General features: G+C 42.3%; 1 protein-coding gene across 1 annotated transcript in view; it reads right to left on the minus strand.

Annotated features, from left to right (window-relative positions):
- Window positions 1-16,020: 16,020 nt before the first annotated feature.
- Window positions 16,021-21,237, minus strand: part of CEBPZ (CCAAT enhancer binding protein zeta) — a 173,040-nt gene continuing 167,823 nt past the window's right edge. Inside the window, 1 exon segment of the mRNA XM_040347790.1 lies at window positions 16,021-16,396. Coding sequence (XP_040203724.1) covers window positions 16,272-16,396 — 125 coding nt within the window. The 3' untranslated portion in view covers window positions 16,021-16,271.

Genomic DNA, 21,237 nt, shown 5'->3' on the forward strand with positions numbered 1-21,237 from the left:
CGGGGTGGGGGGGGGGGTGTTCGGCTCATCCCTACTAGCAACCGAGCATAATGGGATTAAATAATAGTGTACCATAACTGCGCCGTTTAACCACATCATTGCTGTCAGCCGTGACAAGCAGGCCGAATGGTGATGATGGTTAAATAGGGAATGCAAACCAGGAATGGGAGGCGGGGGCGAGAATCCAGCATGTGGCGTTGTGATGCTATTGTGTCCAATGCCGCCAGGTTCCAGCCTAATAGCGGGGACGTGTGTCATTGTGACGCAATCACGTACAGCGTCATGCGGCACACCAGCGTGAGAGTCCGCATCAGTGTCTCTTCATCGCCAGAAGGACCAACAACATCCCGGGTCAAAGGTCCGAAAAACATCACATAACCACCCGCATAGTGTCCACAGGCGGCACATTCAGTCATTGTATCTGAAAGGGGCATCACAGAAAACCCCCACAAGCCAAATAACCACCTAAACTTCAGGGGAAATGACATACTCAGGATTGTATTAAACTATTGTGTACATAGGTAAGGAGCACAGTCGCAGCCATTACCCACACATAAACGGCACCACCAGAACCCAGGCGCAAAACGGCGGAATACAAACACACTGACACTCCAGCCCACCAAAAAAAAACTGGGGGCAGTGTGCAAGCCCACTATATGCACCCGCCGACGCACGTATAGCCCCAAGGTTATGCAGTGACAGCACACCAGGCTACAAAAAGGCCGCCCCAACAAGGGAGGTCGGCCTACGTGCGCTGGGTGGGAGAAAGGGGAATTACCTTTACCTTTAGTTCCTAATTAGTTTTTTAACGAAAGTTCGAAAATTCGTTAAATTACGAATTTCCGTATGTCCGAATTTTTTAATTCCGAATTTTTGCATTTCCGAATATTTTGACATTTCCAAATCTTCGGATTTCCTAATTTCCAATTTTTTTAATTTCTGAATTTTCGGACTTCCGAAATTTCGAATTTCCGAATTTTAAAATTTCCGAATTTCGTAAATTCGTATTTTCGGATATACGAAATTTTTTGAATTTTTTAATTTTCGATGTTTTTAATTTTCGATTTTTTAAATTTTCGTTTTTTTTTATTTTCTTTTTTTTTTTTTTGAATTTTCAAAATTCCAAATTTTCGAAATTCCGAATTCCAAATTTAGAAATGAAAAAAATCGTAAATAGGAAAATTTGGAAATACAAACATTCGAAGTTTAGAATTTTAAATTTTAGAATTTTGCAATTTCGAAATTCCGAATTATTGAATTTTTCAAATTTCGATTTTTTTTATTTTCGATTTTTTTTATTTTCGAAATTCCAAAATGAAAACATTCGGAAATACGAAAAAAAAAAAAGTGAAATTTCGGAAATACCATTTTTTTCGAATTTTCGATTTTTGAATTCTGCAATTTCGAAATTCCGAATTTTCGATTTTTTTTTCGAATTTTTAAATTTTAGAATTTTCGAAATTCCAAATTTTCGAATTAAAAATGTTTTAATTTTAGAATTTTCGAAAATTCGGAAATACGAAAATTAAAAAAACAAAAGGAATTTCGGAAATTCGGAAATACAAACATTTTGCGAATTTTAGGTTTTAGAATTTTGCAATTTCGAAATTCCGAATTTTCAAATTTTTCAATTTTCGAATTCCAAATTTCCAAAAATCCGAATTTCTGAAATACAAGAATTCGGAATTTCGGAAATATTTTTTTTTTCGAATTTTCGCATTTTTCAATTTCGAAATTCCGAATTTTTCAATTTTCGAATTTTTGAAATGCCGAATTTTCGAAATTCCGATTTTTCGAATTAAATTGTTGTCGTATTTCCGATTTTTTTCATTTCCGAATTTTCGTATTCGAAAATGAAATAATTTGAAAATTTGAAAATTGAAAAGTTCACATTTTTAAATTTTCGAAAATTCAGAATTTTGAAAATTCGAAAATTCAGAATTTCCCGAAAAAAGCAAAAAACTAATAAAATGAAAAAAAGTCATTTTTTGAATTTCCCCCAAAAAAAAAAGAAAATAACATAAACGAAAAAAATGAATTTTTCGGCAGTGCACATGTCTACAAAACATTACCCCACAAGAGCAAGTGCGGGTAAAATTTAAAAGACTCTCCATATATGCGTAGAGGCACCTGCATAGGTTTCTTATTACTTAGGGGTGAGCTTGTGGACCTCTAAAAAATAGGTTGCCCAGAGACGTGAACAAACCCAATCGAGCCGCTTCTAATGTCATTGCCTGGTTATGTCTAGGCTGGGAGAACCACCATTGGACTGGATATCGAGGAACTGGAGAAAGTGCAGAGACGGGCAACCAAACTGATAAGAGGCATGGAGGAGCTCAGCTATGAGGAAAGATTACAGGAACGAAATCTATTCCTTCTTGAGAAGAGGAGAATAAGGCCCCTTTCACACTGGGGCATTTTTCGAGCGTTATTTGAGTGAAGCCTCATCTGCAATCCCAATGTGCTGGTAAAGCACCGCTAAGACCCTTATGTTTTAGGGCATTTTTGCAGTGCCTCAGTGTGAAAGGGTAAGGCGTTTTTACAGCGCTTTCAATTCATTTCAATGGAGAGGGGCGTTTTTGGAGCGTTTTTTTTAGTGCCCAAAAGCTGCTCCAAAGATGCTGCTTGCAGGAGTTTTCTCAACTCCCCGCCAGTGCAACGCCTCAGTGTGAACGGGTAAGGCATTTTTACAGCGCTTTCAATTCATTTCAATGGAGAGGGGTGTTTTTGGAGCGTTTTTTCAGCGCCCAAAAGCTGCTCCAAAGATGCTGCTTGCAGGACTCAGTGTGAAAGGGTCTATTGAGATGCATGGAGAGTGTTTTATGAGCGTTTTAATAGCGCTATTTTTAACGCTAAAACGTTGTAAAAACGCTTCAGTGTGAAAGGGGTCTAAGGGGGGATATGATCAACATGTACAAATACATAGGTGGTCCATATAGTGAACTTGGTGTTGTGTTATTCACTTTAAGGTCATCACTGAAGATAAGGGGGCTTCTTTACGTCTAGAGGAAAAGGTTACGGAAAGGTTTCTTCACAGTAATAGCTGTGAAAATGTGGAACAGACTCCCTGCAGAGGTGGTTCTGGCCAGCTCAGTAGATTGCTTTAAAAAAAGGCCTGGATACTTTCCTAAATGTACGTAATATAACTGAGTACTAAGATTTGTAGGTAAAGTTGATTCGGGGAAAATCCGATTACCTCTCAGGGGGGTCAGTGAGGAATTTTTTCCCCTGCTATAGCAAATTGGATCTCATGCTCTGCTGGGGTTTTTAGCCTTCCTCTAGATCAGGGGTCCTCAAACTTTTTAAGCAGGGGGCTGGTTCACTGTCCCTCAGACCGTTAGATGGCCGGACTATAAAAAAAACTATGAACAAATTCCTATGCTCACGATCATTGCAACCCCCCCCCTTAACCATCATCATTGTAAGCCCCTCATTGCAAGCCCCCTCCCACAATCATTAATTGCAAGCTAATCAAGATCATTGCAAGCCCCCCCCATCATCATTACATCATCATCATCAGCCCCTCATTGCAACCCCCCTCACCATTGTAAGCCCCTCATTGCAAGCCCCCCCTCACCATCATCATCAGCCCCTCATTGCAACCCCCCTCACCATCACAAGCCCCCCCCCACCATCATCATTACATCATCATCAGCCCCTCATTGCAACCCCCCTCACCATCGCAAGCCCCCCCCATCATCATTACATCTTTATCAGCCCCTCATTGCAACCCCCCTCACCATCGCAAGCCCCCCCTCACCTCACCATCGTAAGCCCCTCACAGCCTTACTGTGCCAAACTGCTGCTGTGTCACGATCCCGCTGTGTCACAGAGCTCACAGTGTTGTTAACAGTTCGGGCGCGCTGTGATAAAAGCCCCACCCTCCTCCTCCTAGACCAGCTTGTGTGATAGACAGAACACTGGCTCTATCACACGAGCTAGTCTAGGTCAGGAGGAGGGCGGGACATTTATCACAGTGTGCCTGAACAGCGCGCCAGCGTGACCGAACTGCCCGAACTGTTAACACGGGACCGCTGTGTTACAACCTGCCGTGCATGTCAGGGTGGGGTGGGCCGGTTAAATGTCCTCCATGGGCCGCATGTGGCCCGCGGGCCGTAGTTTGAGGACCCCTGCTCTAGATCAACTGTGGGTATAGGATTGTGTATATGGGATTGTATATACATTTTTTTTGGTCAAACTATATAACGCACTGGAATAGCTGAACATCATTCAGCAACTGAAACTACTGACAGACTTCCTTATATAGGCCCATGTGAAGTACTGGTAAGATGTTGGGTCCTAGAGCCCTTCTTCTACTGTTGGTGTCCTGAGAGATGCTGGGTCCAAGAGCCCTGACAGAGTCTACCAGCAGGTGCATTTGCGTGCCGTAATGCCCTGACTCAGATTCCAAAAAAAGTGAACTCATCCACTCATTGAAGCTGCATGCCGGTGTCAACCCAAGGGACAGAGGGTACAACAGAAAAAGTACAGACTTGTCCCAATTAACACAAATCCCTTGGAAAATGGGAAAAACAAAACAATCGATGACCTGTTGAGGTGCGGAGAGACCAAGACGCATCTCCCAGGTACAACAGAGTGTCATCGGCATATAAACCCACCTAAATAACCCATACTGCAGGATCTGCTCAGAGCAGAATAGCAAAGCGTTCCATCGCCAAGACGAGCAGCCCTGTCAACAGAGGGGAACCCTGACGTGTCCCCCCTACCCAAAGAAAAGGAATCAGATAGGGTGCCATTCATTCTAACCTTGGCTCTAGGATGTGCATACAGCAGTTTCAACTAGGACAAAAACAGGGGCTGAAGCCTTCTTCACGTGGCTATCCCGTTCTTTAAGTTCTTACAAATTAGACATTTCCTGGGTAAGGCCCGGTCACCAACACTGTGGTCCAGAAGTCTGACTCCATTTAAACGCATATGTAGTTCTCCAGATCCCCAACGTCATCTGAAATCGTCTTTATACTCCATGTTGCTATCCAGCTATGTCAGCCCTCACGCCTACGTTCAGGTCTGTGTGGAATGCAGACCTGTCCGTGGACCTGTCGGATGACGATTGGGCCAATATCCTGGAACACACACACAAAGGCTCCGTTAACGTCTCGGTGCAGGAAAACAGGTTTAAACTTTGCTCCCGTTGGTACCGCACCCCTGACAAATTACATAAGATCTTTCCGACGGTACCCCCTGAATGCTGGAGGTGTGGCTCGGATTCGGGCTCGCTCCTCCACGTTTGGTGGGATTGCCACGCATTGCAACCGTTCTGGAAAGAGGTGCATGGCCTCATTGCCAGGATTACATCATACCATCTAGAATTCACCCCGGCACAATATTTATTGCACAACACGACCTTGCCAAAATCGTGCTACCGTAAATCACTGGCGCTCCACCTCATTAATGCAGCCACCCAGTGTATCCCTCTGAGGTGGAAATCTGTTAATCCTCCCACTGTGTTGGAGTGGCACCTTAGGGTAAAGAAAGTTGAAGAAATGGAACAGCTCATACATCGTGCACATGATACTCATGCAAAATTTATGGAAACCTGGGCCTGCTGGATTCACTACAGAGAGTCCTGGGACCCCGTGGATCCGGCAGCCCCAATGATTTGTTAATTGACTGCTAATGTGGTTGTACTGCTTTCGATTGCGTTCCCAGTCCCTCAGTGGCCCCTCCTCTCTCCCTTCCTCCCCTCATCTTTTTAGTCTTTTCTCTTTTTCTGCCCCGATACAAGAGGGAACCATACGTTGATACAGATAGCGTTCCCCGCCTAGGAGCTCCTCTCCGCTCACTGACAGCTCCCCTTTGGGGTGGGCGTAATGAGGGGGGACCAGTTGTGAAGGTTTTATGGCTCTGTTAGCCATTCTTGCTACCCTGTTGGAAGTAATTGCAAATGAAAACCTCATTGGTACAACTAGGTGCTGCTCTCTCCTCTCTGAAGCTACCTATGCATTATTGTTGAGTGGTTTTCTAGCCTTCCTGCATTGCCTCCAGTTTGCATCTATCTGTTTTTGAATGTACCTGCTCCTATACCCTTTTACACATGCTACTGGTTGCATCCAGTCTAGAATTGTTCTGTACTTGTTTCTCTGCTGAATATTCAATAAAATGTTTACAACTGACTGATATATTTTAAAATGTTGGCACAGGTAAAACCATACACGAGCGGCGAGCTTGTCTCCCTGCCGTCAAAGCATGAACGCTCTAGTGCTCCTGGGACCAGAAGCACTAGAGCGTACACGCTTTGACGGCAGGGAGACGAGCTCGCCGCTCTTGTATGGTTTTACCTGTGCCAACATTTTAAATGTGAGTTTTTATTTTTCTTTCCATTAAAATATACCTTTTACTGCGGTACTGTGCTATGTGCTTTCCTTTCTCTCCTTGTACTTATATCCTCTGAACGACCTACCCAACCACACCTGCAAACCAGGAGGAGGAGGAAGTGTAAGGGAAAGATCCAGGAATACACACAGGACCACTTGCGAACTCGGCGTTCGTTGGAGATAGGCCCACTATTCATGGCCTCCATGTGAGTGCATGTCTATGTGATTTATTCATACTCCTAAGTGCCCTCACAGTATTATGCCATTATCCCTTTGCTGTTTCCTTTATATGTCAATCTGATGTGGAGTCCTTCAGTTACATACCAGTCTTTGCTGCATCTGTTCAAGTATACATATATATATATATATATTTTTTTTGTTCACATTGTGCCAATGTACATGCTTGTTTGAATATTTATTGATTTTGCACGAGTAGTTCATGCTGTTCTGTCAGTATATCTGCTTGTAATACACCCTACCACATAGGAGATTATTGCCCTTAGTGGCTTACCCACTCACTTAGTGAGTCTTGAAGTGGTTAAATGTTTTTTCAGCATCCAAGGACGCTACATCTCCCAAGTGGTCCGGACCAGCCAAGGTCATGTGCATGTGGAGGCGTCTAATATTTATGTCCGTGCCCCTACCTGGCATAATTTCCGATTGATCAGGGTGCACCAGTATTGTAATCATTGTGTTTAGACGGTTGGCCATGATTTTTGCGAGAAGCTTCACATCTGCATTAAGCAGACCGATATGACGGGAGGGTGAGCACAGATTTGTGTCCTTCCCCGGTTTCAGGATCATCACAATTACAGCATCACTCATAGAATCCAGAAGAGAAGGAGACCTTGCCACCCCTGTAAACAGTGTACCTCCTTCAAGTGACAGGAGAGTCTAACTTGTCACGGTAGGTAGAGGTAAGAACAGGAAAGTCTATCTCAGCCAGATATAGCTGAAGATCCCCAGTTTCGTAGAGCCATAGAGGGACTGGAAATAAGTCTTAAAACATGCATTGATCTCCAGCGGGTCGGTAAGAACATTTCCAGAGGGGAATACTAGCAGTAGCCGTATGCTTCTTGGCCAGACAGGCTAAAAGCTTCTCAATTCTCTCACCCTGTTCAAATATCCTCTGCGACTGGTGCAAAAGTCTCTTTTTAGTCAACGATGTGAGGAGTAAAATTACTTACCTAGTAAGGGACTGTAGCTCCTTTATTCTTGGAGTCCCTAGTCTGTATATACCGTGTCTTCTCAAAGAATGGTGGCTGGTTCACTTCCTGTGAAGATTCTACCCAGAATTCCCTGCTTACTAACAACTTCCTTAGCTACACATACAGTAATCAATTAAACAGAACACTGCAGCAATACCAAAAAAAGACTAGATGAAGCCTGCACTCCACATATGATTGTCTTATGTAAATTACAAACCTCACATGTAATTTTAACAACACAGATATCAAATAATCAGTATAGACATCTGGTGGACAGAACACTAATGGTGTATCTAATGTATCATTCATACTGCTTTAGGCACATTGTTGTTTACTTCTTTGGTATTTTTGGCTCCTTATATCGGTCTATTTGGCTACCCATTTTGGATAAAGGCCTTAAAAACCGATTTTCACACTGTTTTCTATATCCCTGTATAATATAGTTTCTTCAAATACAAGGGGACTAAATTCTCCAGTTAAATGAAAACCCATGCCCCCCACATCTGTATCCTTGTTGGAAGCAATACTCTGAGTCTCATAAAAGACATCCCTTCAAATTGTTGCACATTGTCTTGGACCCGGATGGACAATATGCAATTATACATGCACAAATTTAGTTTTTTGAGATCCCCTTAGTGGGCATCTATATCTGCATTCTCTGGCCTCTGTTAGGTTGCTTCACAAGTTGGTAGCTGAATTCACGACAGACAATTTCATCATTATGGGTGATTTTAATATGGTTCCTGACCCGGGTTTGGATATATTTGGAGGTGGAGACACCCTAATGTTTGGTCCTACACCTGTCATTCAGCCTCCCACAAAACGTTTTCACGTATTAACTTTGCAGGGGGGACTGTTCTAACTAGTGTTGGGGAGGTCTCCATTCTGCCATGGGGAGTCTCCGACCATGCTTCCTCTATTGCTACAACTTCGGATGGCAGAGCATTCTCCAGCTGGTTTGTGGAGGCTCTCCAGATTCTGGATAACTGATACTGCTGTTGACTCCAGGTTTAAAAAGCACCTAGATGTTTTTAAACCACTAATCCAGGATCTTCCTTTGACCCTATTGTATTGGACGCCTTTAAGGCCTATACTAGGGGACAGTCTACCTCACTTATTTGTAAGACCCGTAAATCTAGAAAGGTGGACTTGGCTCGGGCAGAAGATGCTGCTACAAAGCATAAACAGCAGAATACTAGGTAAATTGAGTTTAAGAGCCTACGCTGGGGATAGCATAATAAACATCCCCAGGAATTTGAACGAGGTGACCCTCGAGAGGTCCTGCAGCTTCTCCTCCAGATGGTACCTAAGGACAAAGAGGCATCTGAGCTGACTTCTGCCAATTAATTTTCAATCCCGAATAAGTACCATAGACATCCATAATCTGTATAGCAAATCTCAGTGATGTTATATTATCTTGCAAATATAAAATGAGATCATCAGCATACAGACCTATTGTATCAGTTCTGTCACCCAAAGAAATACCTTTTAGAAGAGGAGACTGTCAAAATCTGAATGCCAATGTCTCAATAGCCACTGCAAATAATAGTGGGGACAGAGGGCATCCCTGCCGAGTGCTTCTGTAAAGTGGGATAGAAGTAGACAGTAGTTGATACAAAGGGCTTGCATTAAGAATAGATACCCATTTTTTTTTTATTTCACCAAAACCAAACAATTGTAATGCTGTCTGCAGAAAAGGCCATTCTAGAAAGTCAAAAGCTTTAGCTGTGTCCGACGAAACCAGCACACTAGACTCAGGTTAATATTCTTTAACCACCAGACGTGGACCATTATGCAGGTTAAAGGGGTTGTAAAGCTAAATTTTTTTCCCTAAATAGCTTCCTTTACCTTAGTGCAGTCCTCCTTCACTTACCTCATCCTTCGATTTTGCTTTTAAATGTCATTATTTCTTCCGAGAAATCCTCACTTCCTGTTCTTCTGTCTGTAACTACACACAGTAATGCGACACTTTCTCCCTGGTGTGAAGAAAGCCTCTTGAGGGGGCGAGCAGGAGTGTCAGGACACCCACTAACACACAGCTCCTTTCTCTATCTGCAAAGTAGATAGCGTCCTGACCCTCCTGCTCGCCCCCTCAAGAGGCTTTCTCCACACCAGGGAGAAAGTGTCGCATTACTGTGTGTAGTTACAGACAGGAGCCGTGCCATTCTGCCAACGTACATCGGCCTTAGGCAGTGGTTAAGTTGTACAATCGTTTGTGTTCTGTGGATCTTGATGGACTTTCCTGGCATAAAGCCAGTTTGGTCTGGATATATGATACTAAAATTACAGAATTAAGTCTTTTGGCCAGGACTTTCATAAGTATTTTATAGTCTAAGTTAAGCAAAGAGATGGGGCGATAAGAAGCACAATCAGAGGGGTCCTTATCAGGTTTTGGTATAAGTACCACCGTACATAGATGGTCACAGTCTCCCATTCCGAAAGGCCCTAGAGTACATCTGCACCAAGACTGGTGCAATAATGTCTAGGTGCCGAACATACACTTCAAGGTGAAGGCCATCAGGGCCAGACGCTTTGTCCGCAGCCAATGAAGCCACTGCTTCTCTATCATCATCCTGTTATGTCTGCATCCAAGCCTGTTACTTGTTTATGTGTCAACTTGGAGAATTGTAGGTCAGATAAATACAATTCTATATCTTAGCTTGTGTATACAAGAGTGCCACTGTACATGTTAGTATAGAACTCATGAAAAAAGGCAAGTATGTCCCCTGCAGTACATGCCTCCATGCCATCCGGTCTAACTATTTTCGTCACCACTGAACTATTAACCTGTTGTCTCACCATATGTGCCAGTAACTGACTGGATTGATTTCCAGATTCAAAATATTTTTGTTGTGCATAAAATGCTTTGCGTTTGCAGACATTTGGGCTGCATACATACGGGACATGAGTTCCCAATGCATTTAGTTGGAGGTGGTAGGGGATGCTAGATAAGTCACTGCCTGATTTTTCTTTGTCAATTCTTCCTCATCCTGTCTAGAAGATCGTTTAACATAGGATCTAAGGGCACCTCGTAGGTATGCTTTGAGGGTGTCCCAGAATATCAGACCCCCAGCATTTCCATGAGGTTCCAAAAAAAAAAAAAAAAAAACATGAATTGGTCAGGGATAGTATCAGTGGGCCCAATCAAGGAGAGCCAGAAAGGTTGAACCCTCCAAGGTCTATGTATCATCGTGTAGCCAGTATCCAGAGTAACAGTGGTGAGTGGTCGGATACTCCTCTGGGAAAATAAGTAATCAAGGACAACTTGAATGACAGCTTATTTCCCAGAACTAAATCTATTCTCGAGAGGCAACCTTTACTGGGGACTGACCATGAGAAAGCCCAGGTACCTGGGTCAAGTTTACGGCATCAATCTTCACAGCTAAATCCAGTAACTATAGATTAAAGGCAGTTGGAACCTGAGCTGTGGAAGCGAAAGGGTCACTGCGTCGATCTAGCTCTAACTAGAGGTTAAAATCTACCAAACATAATACATAGGCTTCTGGGAATAATGCTGCAAAAACCATTGCTTCCTTAACCACTTCATCAAAATGACAAACAAGTACTGCAGCCAGAGTCATCACCCCAGCACCGGTTTTTAGAGATGTCGGTCAGCTTTCAAGTGATAACGGCCGAGCGGCACATTAGCCGCATTGGTTATCACAAGCAGCAGGAAGGGACGTCCTCCCGCCCCACCGGGAGACCCGAGTGAAGAGCTGGCACATGTTTGGGTCTCCAATGTAGTAACCCGTTTACTCGGCTGCAAACAGTGCAGATTTAAAAAAAAAAAAAAAAATTGGTCTTTTTGAATAATTTAAAGTGCAGAGGGAGGGATTTGGGGTCTTTTAGACCCCAAATCCCTCCATAAAGAGTACCTATCACTGCTTATTACTGTCACAAGGGATGTTTACATTTCTTGTGACAGCAATAAAAGTGATAATTTTTTTTTTAAAGGGACAATGTTAAAAAAAAAAAAATCGAATAAAGAAGAAAAATTAAATTTAAAGCGTCCAGTCCCCGCATACCAAAGAAAATGCATACATAAGTCACGTCCGCAAATGTAAACAGTGTTACATACACACATTTGAGGTATTGCAGCAGTCAAGCAATAATTTTAGCAAAGGACCCCCTTTGTAACTCTAAACTAGTAACAGTTAAAACAATGTAAACGTCGCCCATGGAGATTTTTAAATATTGTAGTTTTTCGCAATTCCATGAGTTCGTGCAATTTTAAAGTGTAACAGGTATCTACTTGGCATAATATCTTTTGCAATAGGTAAAACAATTGGACTAACTTTATAGTTTTCAATTTTTTTAAGAAAAAAGTGTGTTATTTCCCAAAAAATTGTGTTTGAAAGAATGCTGCACAAATCATAAGACACAAAATATTGTAATATCCATGTCATTCTTTAGGGTCTTTGCTAAAAAAATTATATATAATGTTTGGGGGTTCTAAGTAATTTTTTAGAAAAAAGTACTGATTTTAACTTTTAAACACGTGTCATAAATATGCTTGGTCTTGAAGTGGTTAATTATTTATATATTAGCAGGCGGGGGATTATATATACACCAAGAATGACAAATGGTAAAGCATGCATTTGTGCACGGATGAACACATATCGTCCATGAGGATCACTTTTCATTTGCACACATTCCCATGGGACCAAGCAATGCACCATAATAGAGACCCTCTCTTGGAGTATGAGGAATGACATATGAGTGCTCTGTCCACTGTATCCAAGGTTTATGCAAATAATCCATATGATCAGACACTATATGAGTTTCTTGTAAATATATCAGGTGTGCATTGGATTTTAAAATAGTGGTAAATACCTGCGAAGGCTTATGAGGGAAACCCAATCCCCTTACATTCCATGACATTATATTAGTAGCGTTAAAGTTACTAGAGCGCTGAAGTGAACAAATAAACATGAACCAAAAAATTAAGATGATCAAATGATGATTGCTGCCATTATTGTGTTGTGTACGGATATAACAAAAAGACAACAGAAGGGTTAATAAAGCACTATCATCAACCTTAATTATTGCACAGTGATCCAATATGTAAACAATTATATTAATATCCAGTGAACATCCACTAAAATAAATGGGGCTCCTCCATCAACCTCAGTGCTGTGTTAGCATGGACAGCTAAGTGAGGAGCTGTTATGCAACTGACCTTCCCTATATGCGATCATATTGCGGGGCATGTGTGAGTGCAACTGTGTTTCTATTACACATATGTTGTTCCCAGTTAATTTATTTGCGCAATGAGTTTTGTCACTCTTTTCTTTTTAAACAACATGTGTCTATGAAGGATTGAAAGTAACGAAGGTTTGAAAGCAATCCATCACATCATTGGAGACTCTAATCCTGATCATCTGGGTATTGTTGTCCTCCCGATTTCTATTTTCACCAAGGAGTGGTGTCTGACTTTCTTTCTTAAACATTAATAGATATTTGGAAAGCACTTTCATTTATTTTCAGAACCACTTTATTTATTTTAGTGGAGGTTCACTGGATATTAATATAACCGTTTACATATTGGATCACTATAATTGTCTACATATTAGATCACAATGATAGCGCTTATTAGAGCAATAGAATTGTCAGATCAGGATGCAAAGCCAAACTTTGGTGTAGTACATGGATTCTCATTGTCAGGTTATGTGTGTAGCAGATTACCTCCTGGCAAATGACCCACTGCAACCGGATCAGTGCCAAACTATACACAACTTGTATAACTAAGATTAATATATTATAAAATAAAAAATATTTAACAGGGCATTGCCCACACAATCTCTTAATAAAGCATAATTAACAATTTTAGTAATAAAAGAAAAGTGCAACGCCACATGAATTGTCATATTGGAAATCAAAATAAGCATAGGAACGTGGTTTTAAAGGCAAGCTTCTACAAATTCTCCTGTGTTTTGTCTCGCAGCCTTCTCTGGTAGTCCCATGATTCTTATGTTATTCTGCCTGAGGCGGTTCTCCAGGTAGTTTGCTTTTTGACACCAGAACATTATCTGCTTTTCAGCAGCCGAGACCCTGCTCGGGAAAGGAGAGAAATTATCCTCCAGTGACGAGTCTACTCTCTGTATCTGCTGCTCGCTCCCACACACGCTGCATTTCATGTCTCATCAGGCATATATCAACCTTAATTTCCTCCATCTTGCCTGTGAGAGATGTGCTGCAGGAGGTAATAGCTTGCATGAGCTGGGAATGCACTTGTTCCAGGGTTGGCTTGCCCGGTTTATCTGCTGCTGCACCCAGCTTCTGTGCCTCTGGTAACATAGCACCACTGCTCCTTGTGGAAGTGAGAGCGGCGAGTACCGTTCAGGATGATGCAGGATTGTGCGGGCAGCTGCAGGAGCTCTTCTCAGACAGGTCCAGACATCTTGAGGACAGTCATGCCCCCCCCCCTCTTCTTCCATTTTTTTTTAAAGCGGCAAACATCATGGCAATAGGAACTGATACGCTTAAACATGGGAGCCACGGCAGCTGCCTGAAGCGCCTCAGCAAAAGGGGTAGTACACTTACAGCCTCTACATTCTAAGTCAACAGTCATAGCTACAAATCTAGCACAGTTGTGAACTCTTCCTTGGATAAGGCAGAAGAGGAGGCCACACCTGATGGAAGTAGGACTCAAAAGGAGCATATGGACTCAAGCGAGGGACATTTGATCCAAACTGTCAGTGTCAGGTCCCTGAGGAGGAACACTGCATGCTGCCTCAGAACTGTTTGAGGATCATGAGCTGGACAGATTCAGTACAGAGGGATTGCTCATTCTTGCCCTTGGTAGCTGTTGCACTGCTTAACAGACAACGGACACCAGGTAAAAACCTTGGGCGCGCTGAAAACAGAAGCATTTCACCCCGTTTGTACAGTTCCTCATACAATAGAAGCCAGTCTCAACAATTGGCTTCTGTCGAACGAGTATGCTGGGGTGGGAAGCCCCCCTGTCAGAACACAATAGCTCACCTCACTAACATCAGATGTGTTAGTACGGCGATCTGTAGGGTTTTTTGTTTTGTTCAGCCGCTGGGTTGAATGAGAAAACTTCCTATGCGTAATCAGCAAAACAGGCCAGCAAGATATGCTGAAAAATTAGGAACAGAGCGACAAGTGCACATGACACTGCAGCTAGTGACTTAGCATTTAATTTCTCAGCCTGTTTCTACAGAGACCAATGTAAAGTAGTTGTTCATGGTTCTAATAAAATGTAGTAGTTCCTTTTTGCTGGGTCCACATGGCAGAATCATTAAAGAATCTACAGAGGCTGTACTTTGGACCTGGAAAGAGCTCTGCAGCCAAAACAGAATAGCTGCATAAAAAGCCCAGTTTAGCAGCAGGTAGAAGCCTTGATTGAAGAAAACTGTCATCTCAAAAAATAAAAAATGGCTGGTAAAAAGATAAACTTTTCAATATAGAGAAATGACAATCGCCACACAGCAAAATTCTTTGGTAGGCGGTAGTAAAACCAATTGTTTTTGAACTACTGGATCATGTGTCCATTATTGAATTAAAATCAATGGTTCTACTACTTCTGGAATCTCTGGCCCAAATTAAGCCCTCGTTCACATTGAAGGCGGGTTTGAAATCGTGTGAGTTCAGCTGAAACTCGCACTATTTCAAACCCGTATTTCAGTGCGTGTTCGGGGAGATTTGAAAGATCTGTGAGGGTTCATGCACAGATGTCTATAAATCGCCCCCGAAGCCACCAAAAGTAGAACAGGAACTTCTTTTGGAAATCTGTGCGCATTGATTGGGACAATGCCATTTCCAGCAATAGACTGTGAATTGGCATGTCAAATCGCTCTAAAGCGAACAGGGCTAAAGGATAAGTTCACCTTTCCAGACAAGAATTTACATATTTTTGCAGAAACAAAATGTGCATTTATTTTTTTTTTGCTGCAGAAGCCTGGAAAGCATTGCATCCGTGACCAGTGGATCAGGGGGTGCAAAAATCAGGCTTCTGCAGACAAGCCCTGCAACTTTCTGCCCATTTCTATCATGCAAGCTGTCTGTTTGAAAGCTGCAGGGTTTGTGAATGAATGAGAGCACTCATTAGCATCCTTGCGAGTCATTCAGAACTACAAACCATCAGCCGTGGTGAATAACGGTACTTGTAGTTCATTCAATCACAGGAATTTGTGAATGAATGACGTGGTTGTGTGGGCTTAGGCTCCAACGGCCAAGCTCTTTTTTAAAAGTGACAGCGGGTGCAGGGAGAAGATTCCCCACCCGCTGTCGCACTGAGGGGGAAATCAGGGGAACGGGTGACAGGAGCTGGATACATATTCCACCCCAAATATGGGTGGAACACCTAACATGTTCCAAAAGGTGAACTTGGCTTTTAAGTACTGCCTTTTCAGCTCGGAATGCCTCTTGGACTCAGCAACTCAAAGTACTGAAATCAGACGTGGGTCAGTCATCCTGCATTTCCAGATGGTGGTCACATGTATATACAAAAGTTAAGATTTTACATATTTTAATAATCAACACCAACACAAAATGTATAAAATATAAGGGATTGGAAAATGCAGAAATATAAAATTACACTTACGATGCTACAACATATTTTTGGGCATGTTTGACATTGCACTCTGTTGTACCAATTTCCGATTTTCTATGTTTATTGGCAATGTATATGTCAATTTTCTGCATTATAAATGCTTACATAAATAAAGGAGTTACAAAAAAATGTAAAATTACAAAATAAGTTTTATTTTATCTTTTTCTTTTGTGGCTTCTTTTGGTTAAATTTTCTTTTCTTCTGGATGATACTTCTGGCATCTCTACCATGAACCCATTTGTCTCTTTCTGCTTCCCATTTCAGTTGTTTGACACCTAGTTAAATAATATACATTTACTAGCAGTGTGAATCGGTTGTCAAAAATCTATACATGTACAAATATTAATTTCTAAATTAAAGTAGCATGCCAAAGTTCATGTGTAAAGAACAAAACATTTAAAACTTTTGGACAAGTAACAGTAATTAATGAGCACATTATCGCAATTTGTGAAAATACTGGATGCACCTTTTTGAAGTGTTTACAACACATTTAAATGCATAGACTACCCCTATTACAATGTAATTTAACGTGTGTCTAATCCAGTATGAAAAAAAAATATATAGCTAGAAATGCAACCTTCCGTTTCAGCTCCTGTGAGCGCTTACACCAATCCAATGTTGGCTCGTATTTTGTCCAACTGCATTTTTTTTTAAACACAATAATTTTTTTATATACACAACAGCTTAATTATCCGAATAACCTTATTCCAGAGCAAATTAAACTACCGTATATACTGGAGTATAAGCCAACCCAAATATAAGCTGAGGCACCTAATTTTACCACAAAAAAATGGAAAAAACAAATTGACTCGAGTATAAGCCTAGGGTGGCCCTCTGCTTGCCTCACTTTGCCCATGTGCATGCCTCACTGTCCCCATGCCTCACTGTGTCCATGCCTAGACCGACGTTTAAAATGGAAGAGCCGCCCGGTTTTGAAAAATCTGTGCTCCCCGGCCGTAGGTCCCCCTGAACAACAAACTTTGCACACTTGTAGAGGAAGAGTGGGGCTACATGCGTGCTAAGCTAGGATTCCAGAGCCACATACCGTATATACTCGAGTATAAGCTGAGTTTTCAGCACATTTTTTTTGCTGAAAATGCCTCCCTCGGCTTATACTCGAGTCAACTTTTTGCACCTGATCTCCTGGCCGGTACCGGGTCCCCAAAGTCCGGGAGATCAGGTGCAAAAAGTTGACTCGAGTATAAGCCGAGTATAAAACTTGGCTTATACTTGAGTATATACGGTATGTGGTTCTGGAATATGTAAATGCACTAAAACAAACTAAAAGGTCAGAAAGGACAGATCTTTCTGTATTTTTTTTTGGAAGTAGCACTCCCTTCTCTCATCCTTTATGTTCTACCATATCTCACACTGGTGAGTCTGCAGCATAAGTGGCTACAGCTGTCTGCCAGTTAAGTATACAATTATCCTGCTGCTCTTAGTATCATTAATGTGCCTTCTTGTCCAGAGAAGGAAATACTCAACCACCTGTACATGGGATAGGAGAATACATAGAAAATTAACCGCTTCAATACTGGGCACTTATACCCCCCTTCCCAGGCCAATTTTCAGCTTTCAGCACTGTCACACTTTGAAAGACAATTGCTCATTCATGCAACACTGTACAAAAATGTAATTTTTATAATTTTTTTCCACACAAATAGAGTTGGGTTTCTTATTTTTTGTTCCAAAACATCTGGGGTGCCAAGGTCCGCCATCACTGCCTAGGGTGAGAATGCAGCAGCTACTGCAAGTGGAAAAGAGGGTCAACAATGCCCATTTGCACGCCCCACTGTGCCCATTGCCACTTCACTGTGCCCAACTTCACTGTGCCCATTGCAGCCTCCCTGTGCCCGAGTCAGTGCACCTGAAATTCTTGACAGGCTGCGGGCGTCCATTTATTGTTTAAAAGTCGCGGTCTCCTCCGGGTTCCGTTCCGTGATAGGAGTTTCCCAGCAGCCTATCACAGGGACGTCTTCTCATCCTTGGACTAGAGAACGTCCGTGATAGGTGGAACACTAAACACAGTGTCTGCTGGGAAACGCTCATCATGGAAGGGACCGAGTGGAAGCCGCGACTTTTAAACAATGGACGCTGGCAGCACTTCAGGTACACCGGCTCGAGTATAAGCCGAGGGGTGTATTTTCAGCCCTAAAAAAGGGCTGAAAACCGTGTCTTATACTTGAGTATATATGGTAAGTAATTTTTCTTACTCACTGATGTGCGCTAATGAGGCTGAACTGAAAAGCAGCCATGACTTGCATCACTAATGGGAACAAATTGGCAACACTAATGGGCACTGCTGAGGCTGTACAGATAATCAGGGCACTGTCTCCCCTGTGAGATGCCGCCGATCGACAATCCCCTCCTCACACACTGACAGTGTGAGGAAAGGAGAGCCGATTACCGACAGCTCCTTGTTTACCTGTGATCAGCTGTAATTGGACAAAGCTGATCACATGGATAAAGAGAAGCGTCATTGGCTCTTTACAGAGATTGGAGTTGTGCCGTGCCTCGGACACAACATGTCCACAATTGCCATGTGACAGGATTCTGCCCGCTGTATAGACAAATGAGGCAGTTAATAGGGCAGGGCATCTTCTACATCCACATAAGGTGAATAGTTGTCTGAAGCAATCATCCAAAGCATCAACTGGAAAAATAAACAAAATGGGTACTCTTACCGACAGGTGTGGACTCACATGTTATTACTAACAGCAAGTCTAAAAGGCGTAATGGTTTCTGCGGACCTGGATCTCTGCACAGATGGTCACTCCGGGCGGCGATGGCTGTATCAATCCGATGAGACGAATACCACCAGTACCAGGAACCAAATGGATGTGACTTCCGATGCAGGTCATGTAGAGGGCCTCAATGGACAGGCAGAACATAAAAAATAAAAAAAGTGCTCCAGATGGTGCAGGTCAAATTAAACCATGACAGGTTTTATTTGAAAATAAAAAGAATTCATAAAATCATGTGAATGTATAATAAAAGCAGTATAGGGTGCTGTAATAGCAAAAATCTGACGCGTTTCGGCTTAGAGAGCCATCAACAGGGGCATATCACTGCACCCCCATACTGCTGGCTTTTAAATACAAAATGGACTAAAGCCACCCCCCTTGTGGGAGGAGATAGGAAATGACGCAAGGCATAATACAGGAAGTAATATCATACATAATCATATCCATCAAACAATGACATTCATCTAAAAGGGGTCCATCATAATATATAAAGAGTTAATCTCCATATAAAATATATACAACTGATGAATATATATATTGTGTTATAGTTTCCTTTGCTTTTATTTTTATATGGAGATTAACTCTTTATATATTATGATGGACCCCTTTTAGATGAATATCATTAATGTTTGATGGCTATGATTATGTATGACATTACTTCCTGTATTATGCCTTACGTCATTTCCTGTCTCCTCCCACAAGGGGGGTGGCTTTAGTCCATTTTGTATGCCCCTGTTGATGGCGCTCCAAGCCGAAACGCGTCGGATTTTTGCGATTACAGTACCCTATACTGCTTTTATTATACATTCACGTGATTTTATGAATTCTTTTTAATTTAAAATAAAACCTTTCATGGTTTAATTTGACCTGCACCATCTGGAGCACTCGTTTTATTTTTTATGTTCTGCCTGTCCATTGAGGCCCTCTACATGACCTGCATTGGAAGTCGCATCCGTTTGGTTCCTGGTACTGGTGGTATTCGTCTCATCGTATTGATACAGCCATCGCCGCCCGGAGTGACCATCTGTGCAGAGATCCAGGTCCACAGAGACCATTACGCCTTTTAGACTTGCTGTTAGTAATAACATGTGCGTCCACACCTGTCGGTAAGAGTACCCATTTTGTTTACTTTTCCAGTTGATGATTTCTTCAGACAACTATACACCTTATGTGGCTACACCCACTTATCATTTACTTATTGAACTGTGAATGCATCTACTTGCCGGAGTGATTCATTTACCTTCATCATCTTTGAGATTTTTTATTTGGACTTTATTCACACATGTGTGCATAATTATTAGTCAACTTCCTTTCCTTTGGCAAAATGGGTCAAAAGAAGGACATGACAGGCTCAGAAAAGTCAAAAATAGTGAGATATCTTGCAGAGGGATGCAGCACTCTTAAAATTGCAAAGCTTCTGAAGCGTGATCATCGAACAATCAAGCGTTTCATTCAAAATAGTCAACAGGGTCGCAAGAAGCGTGTGGAAAAACCAAGGTGCAAAATAACTGCCCATGAACTGAGAAAAGTCAAGCATGCAGCTGCCAAGATGCCACTTGCCACCAGTTTGGCCATATTTCAGAGCTGCAACATCACTGGAGTGCCCAAAAGCACAAGGTGTGCAATACTCAGAGACATGGCCAAGGTAAGAAAGGCTGAAAGACGACCACCACTGAACAAGACACACAAGCTGAAACGTCAAGACTGGGCCAAGAAATATCTCAAGACTGATTTTTCTACGGTTTTATGGACTGATGAAATGAGAGTGAGTCTTGATGGGCCAGATGGATGGGCCCGTGGCTGGATTGGTAAAGGGCAGAGAGCTCCAGTCCGACTCAGACGCCAGCAAGGTGGAGGTGGAGTACTGGTTTGGGCTGGTATCATCAAAGATGAGCTTGTGGGGCCTTTTCGGGTTGAGGATGAAGTCAAGCTCAACTCCCAGTCCTACTGCCAGTTTCTGGAAGACACCTTCTTCAAGCAGTGGTACAGGAAGAAGTCTGCATCCTTCAAGAAAAACATGATTTTCATGCAGGACAATGCTCCATCACACGCGTCCAAGTACTCCACAGCGTGGCTGGCAAGAAAGGGTATAAAAGAAGAAAAACTAATGACATGGCCTCCTTGTTCACCTGATCTGAACCCCATTGAGAACCTGTGGTCCATCATCAAATGTGAGATTTACAAGGAGGGAAAACAGTACACCTCTCTGAACAGTGTCTGGGAGGCTGTGGTTGCTGCTGCACGCAATGTTGATGGTGAACAGATCAAAACACTGACAGAATCCATGGATGGCAGGCTTTTGAGTGTCCTTGCAAAGAAAGGTGGCTATATTGGTCACTGATTTGTTTTTGTTTTGTTTTTGAATGTCAGAA

This window comes from Rana temporaria, chromosome 4 (assembly GCF_905171775.1).
Source record: "Rana temporaria chromosome 4, aRanTem1.1, whole genome shotgun sequence".
Lineage (NCBI taxonomy): Eukaryota > Metazoa > Chordata > Amphibia > Anura > Ranidae > Rana > Rana temporaria.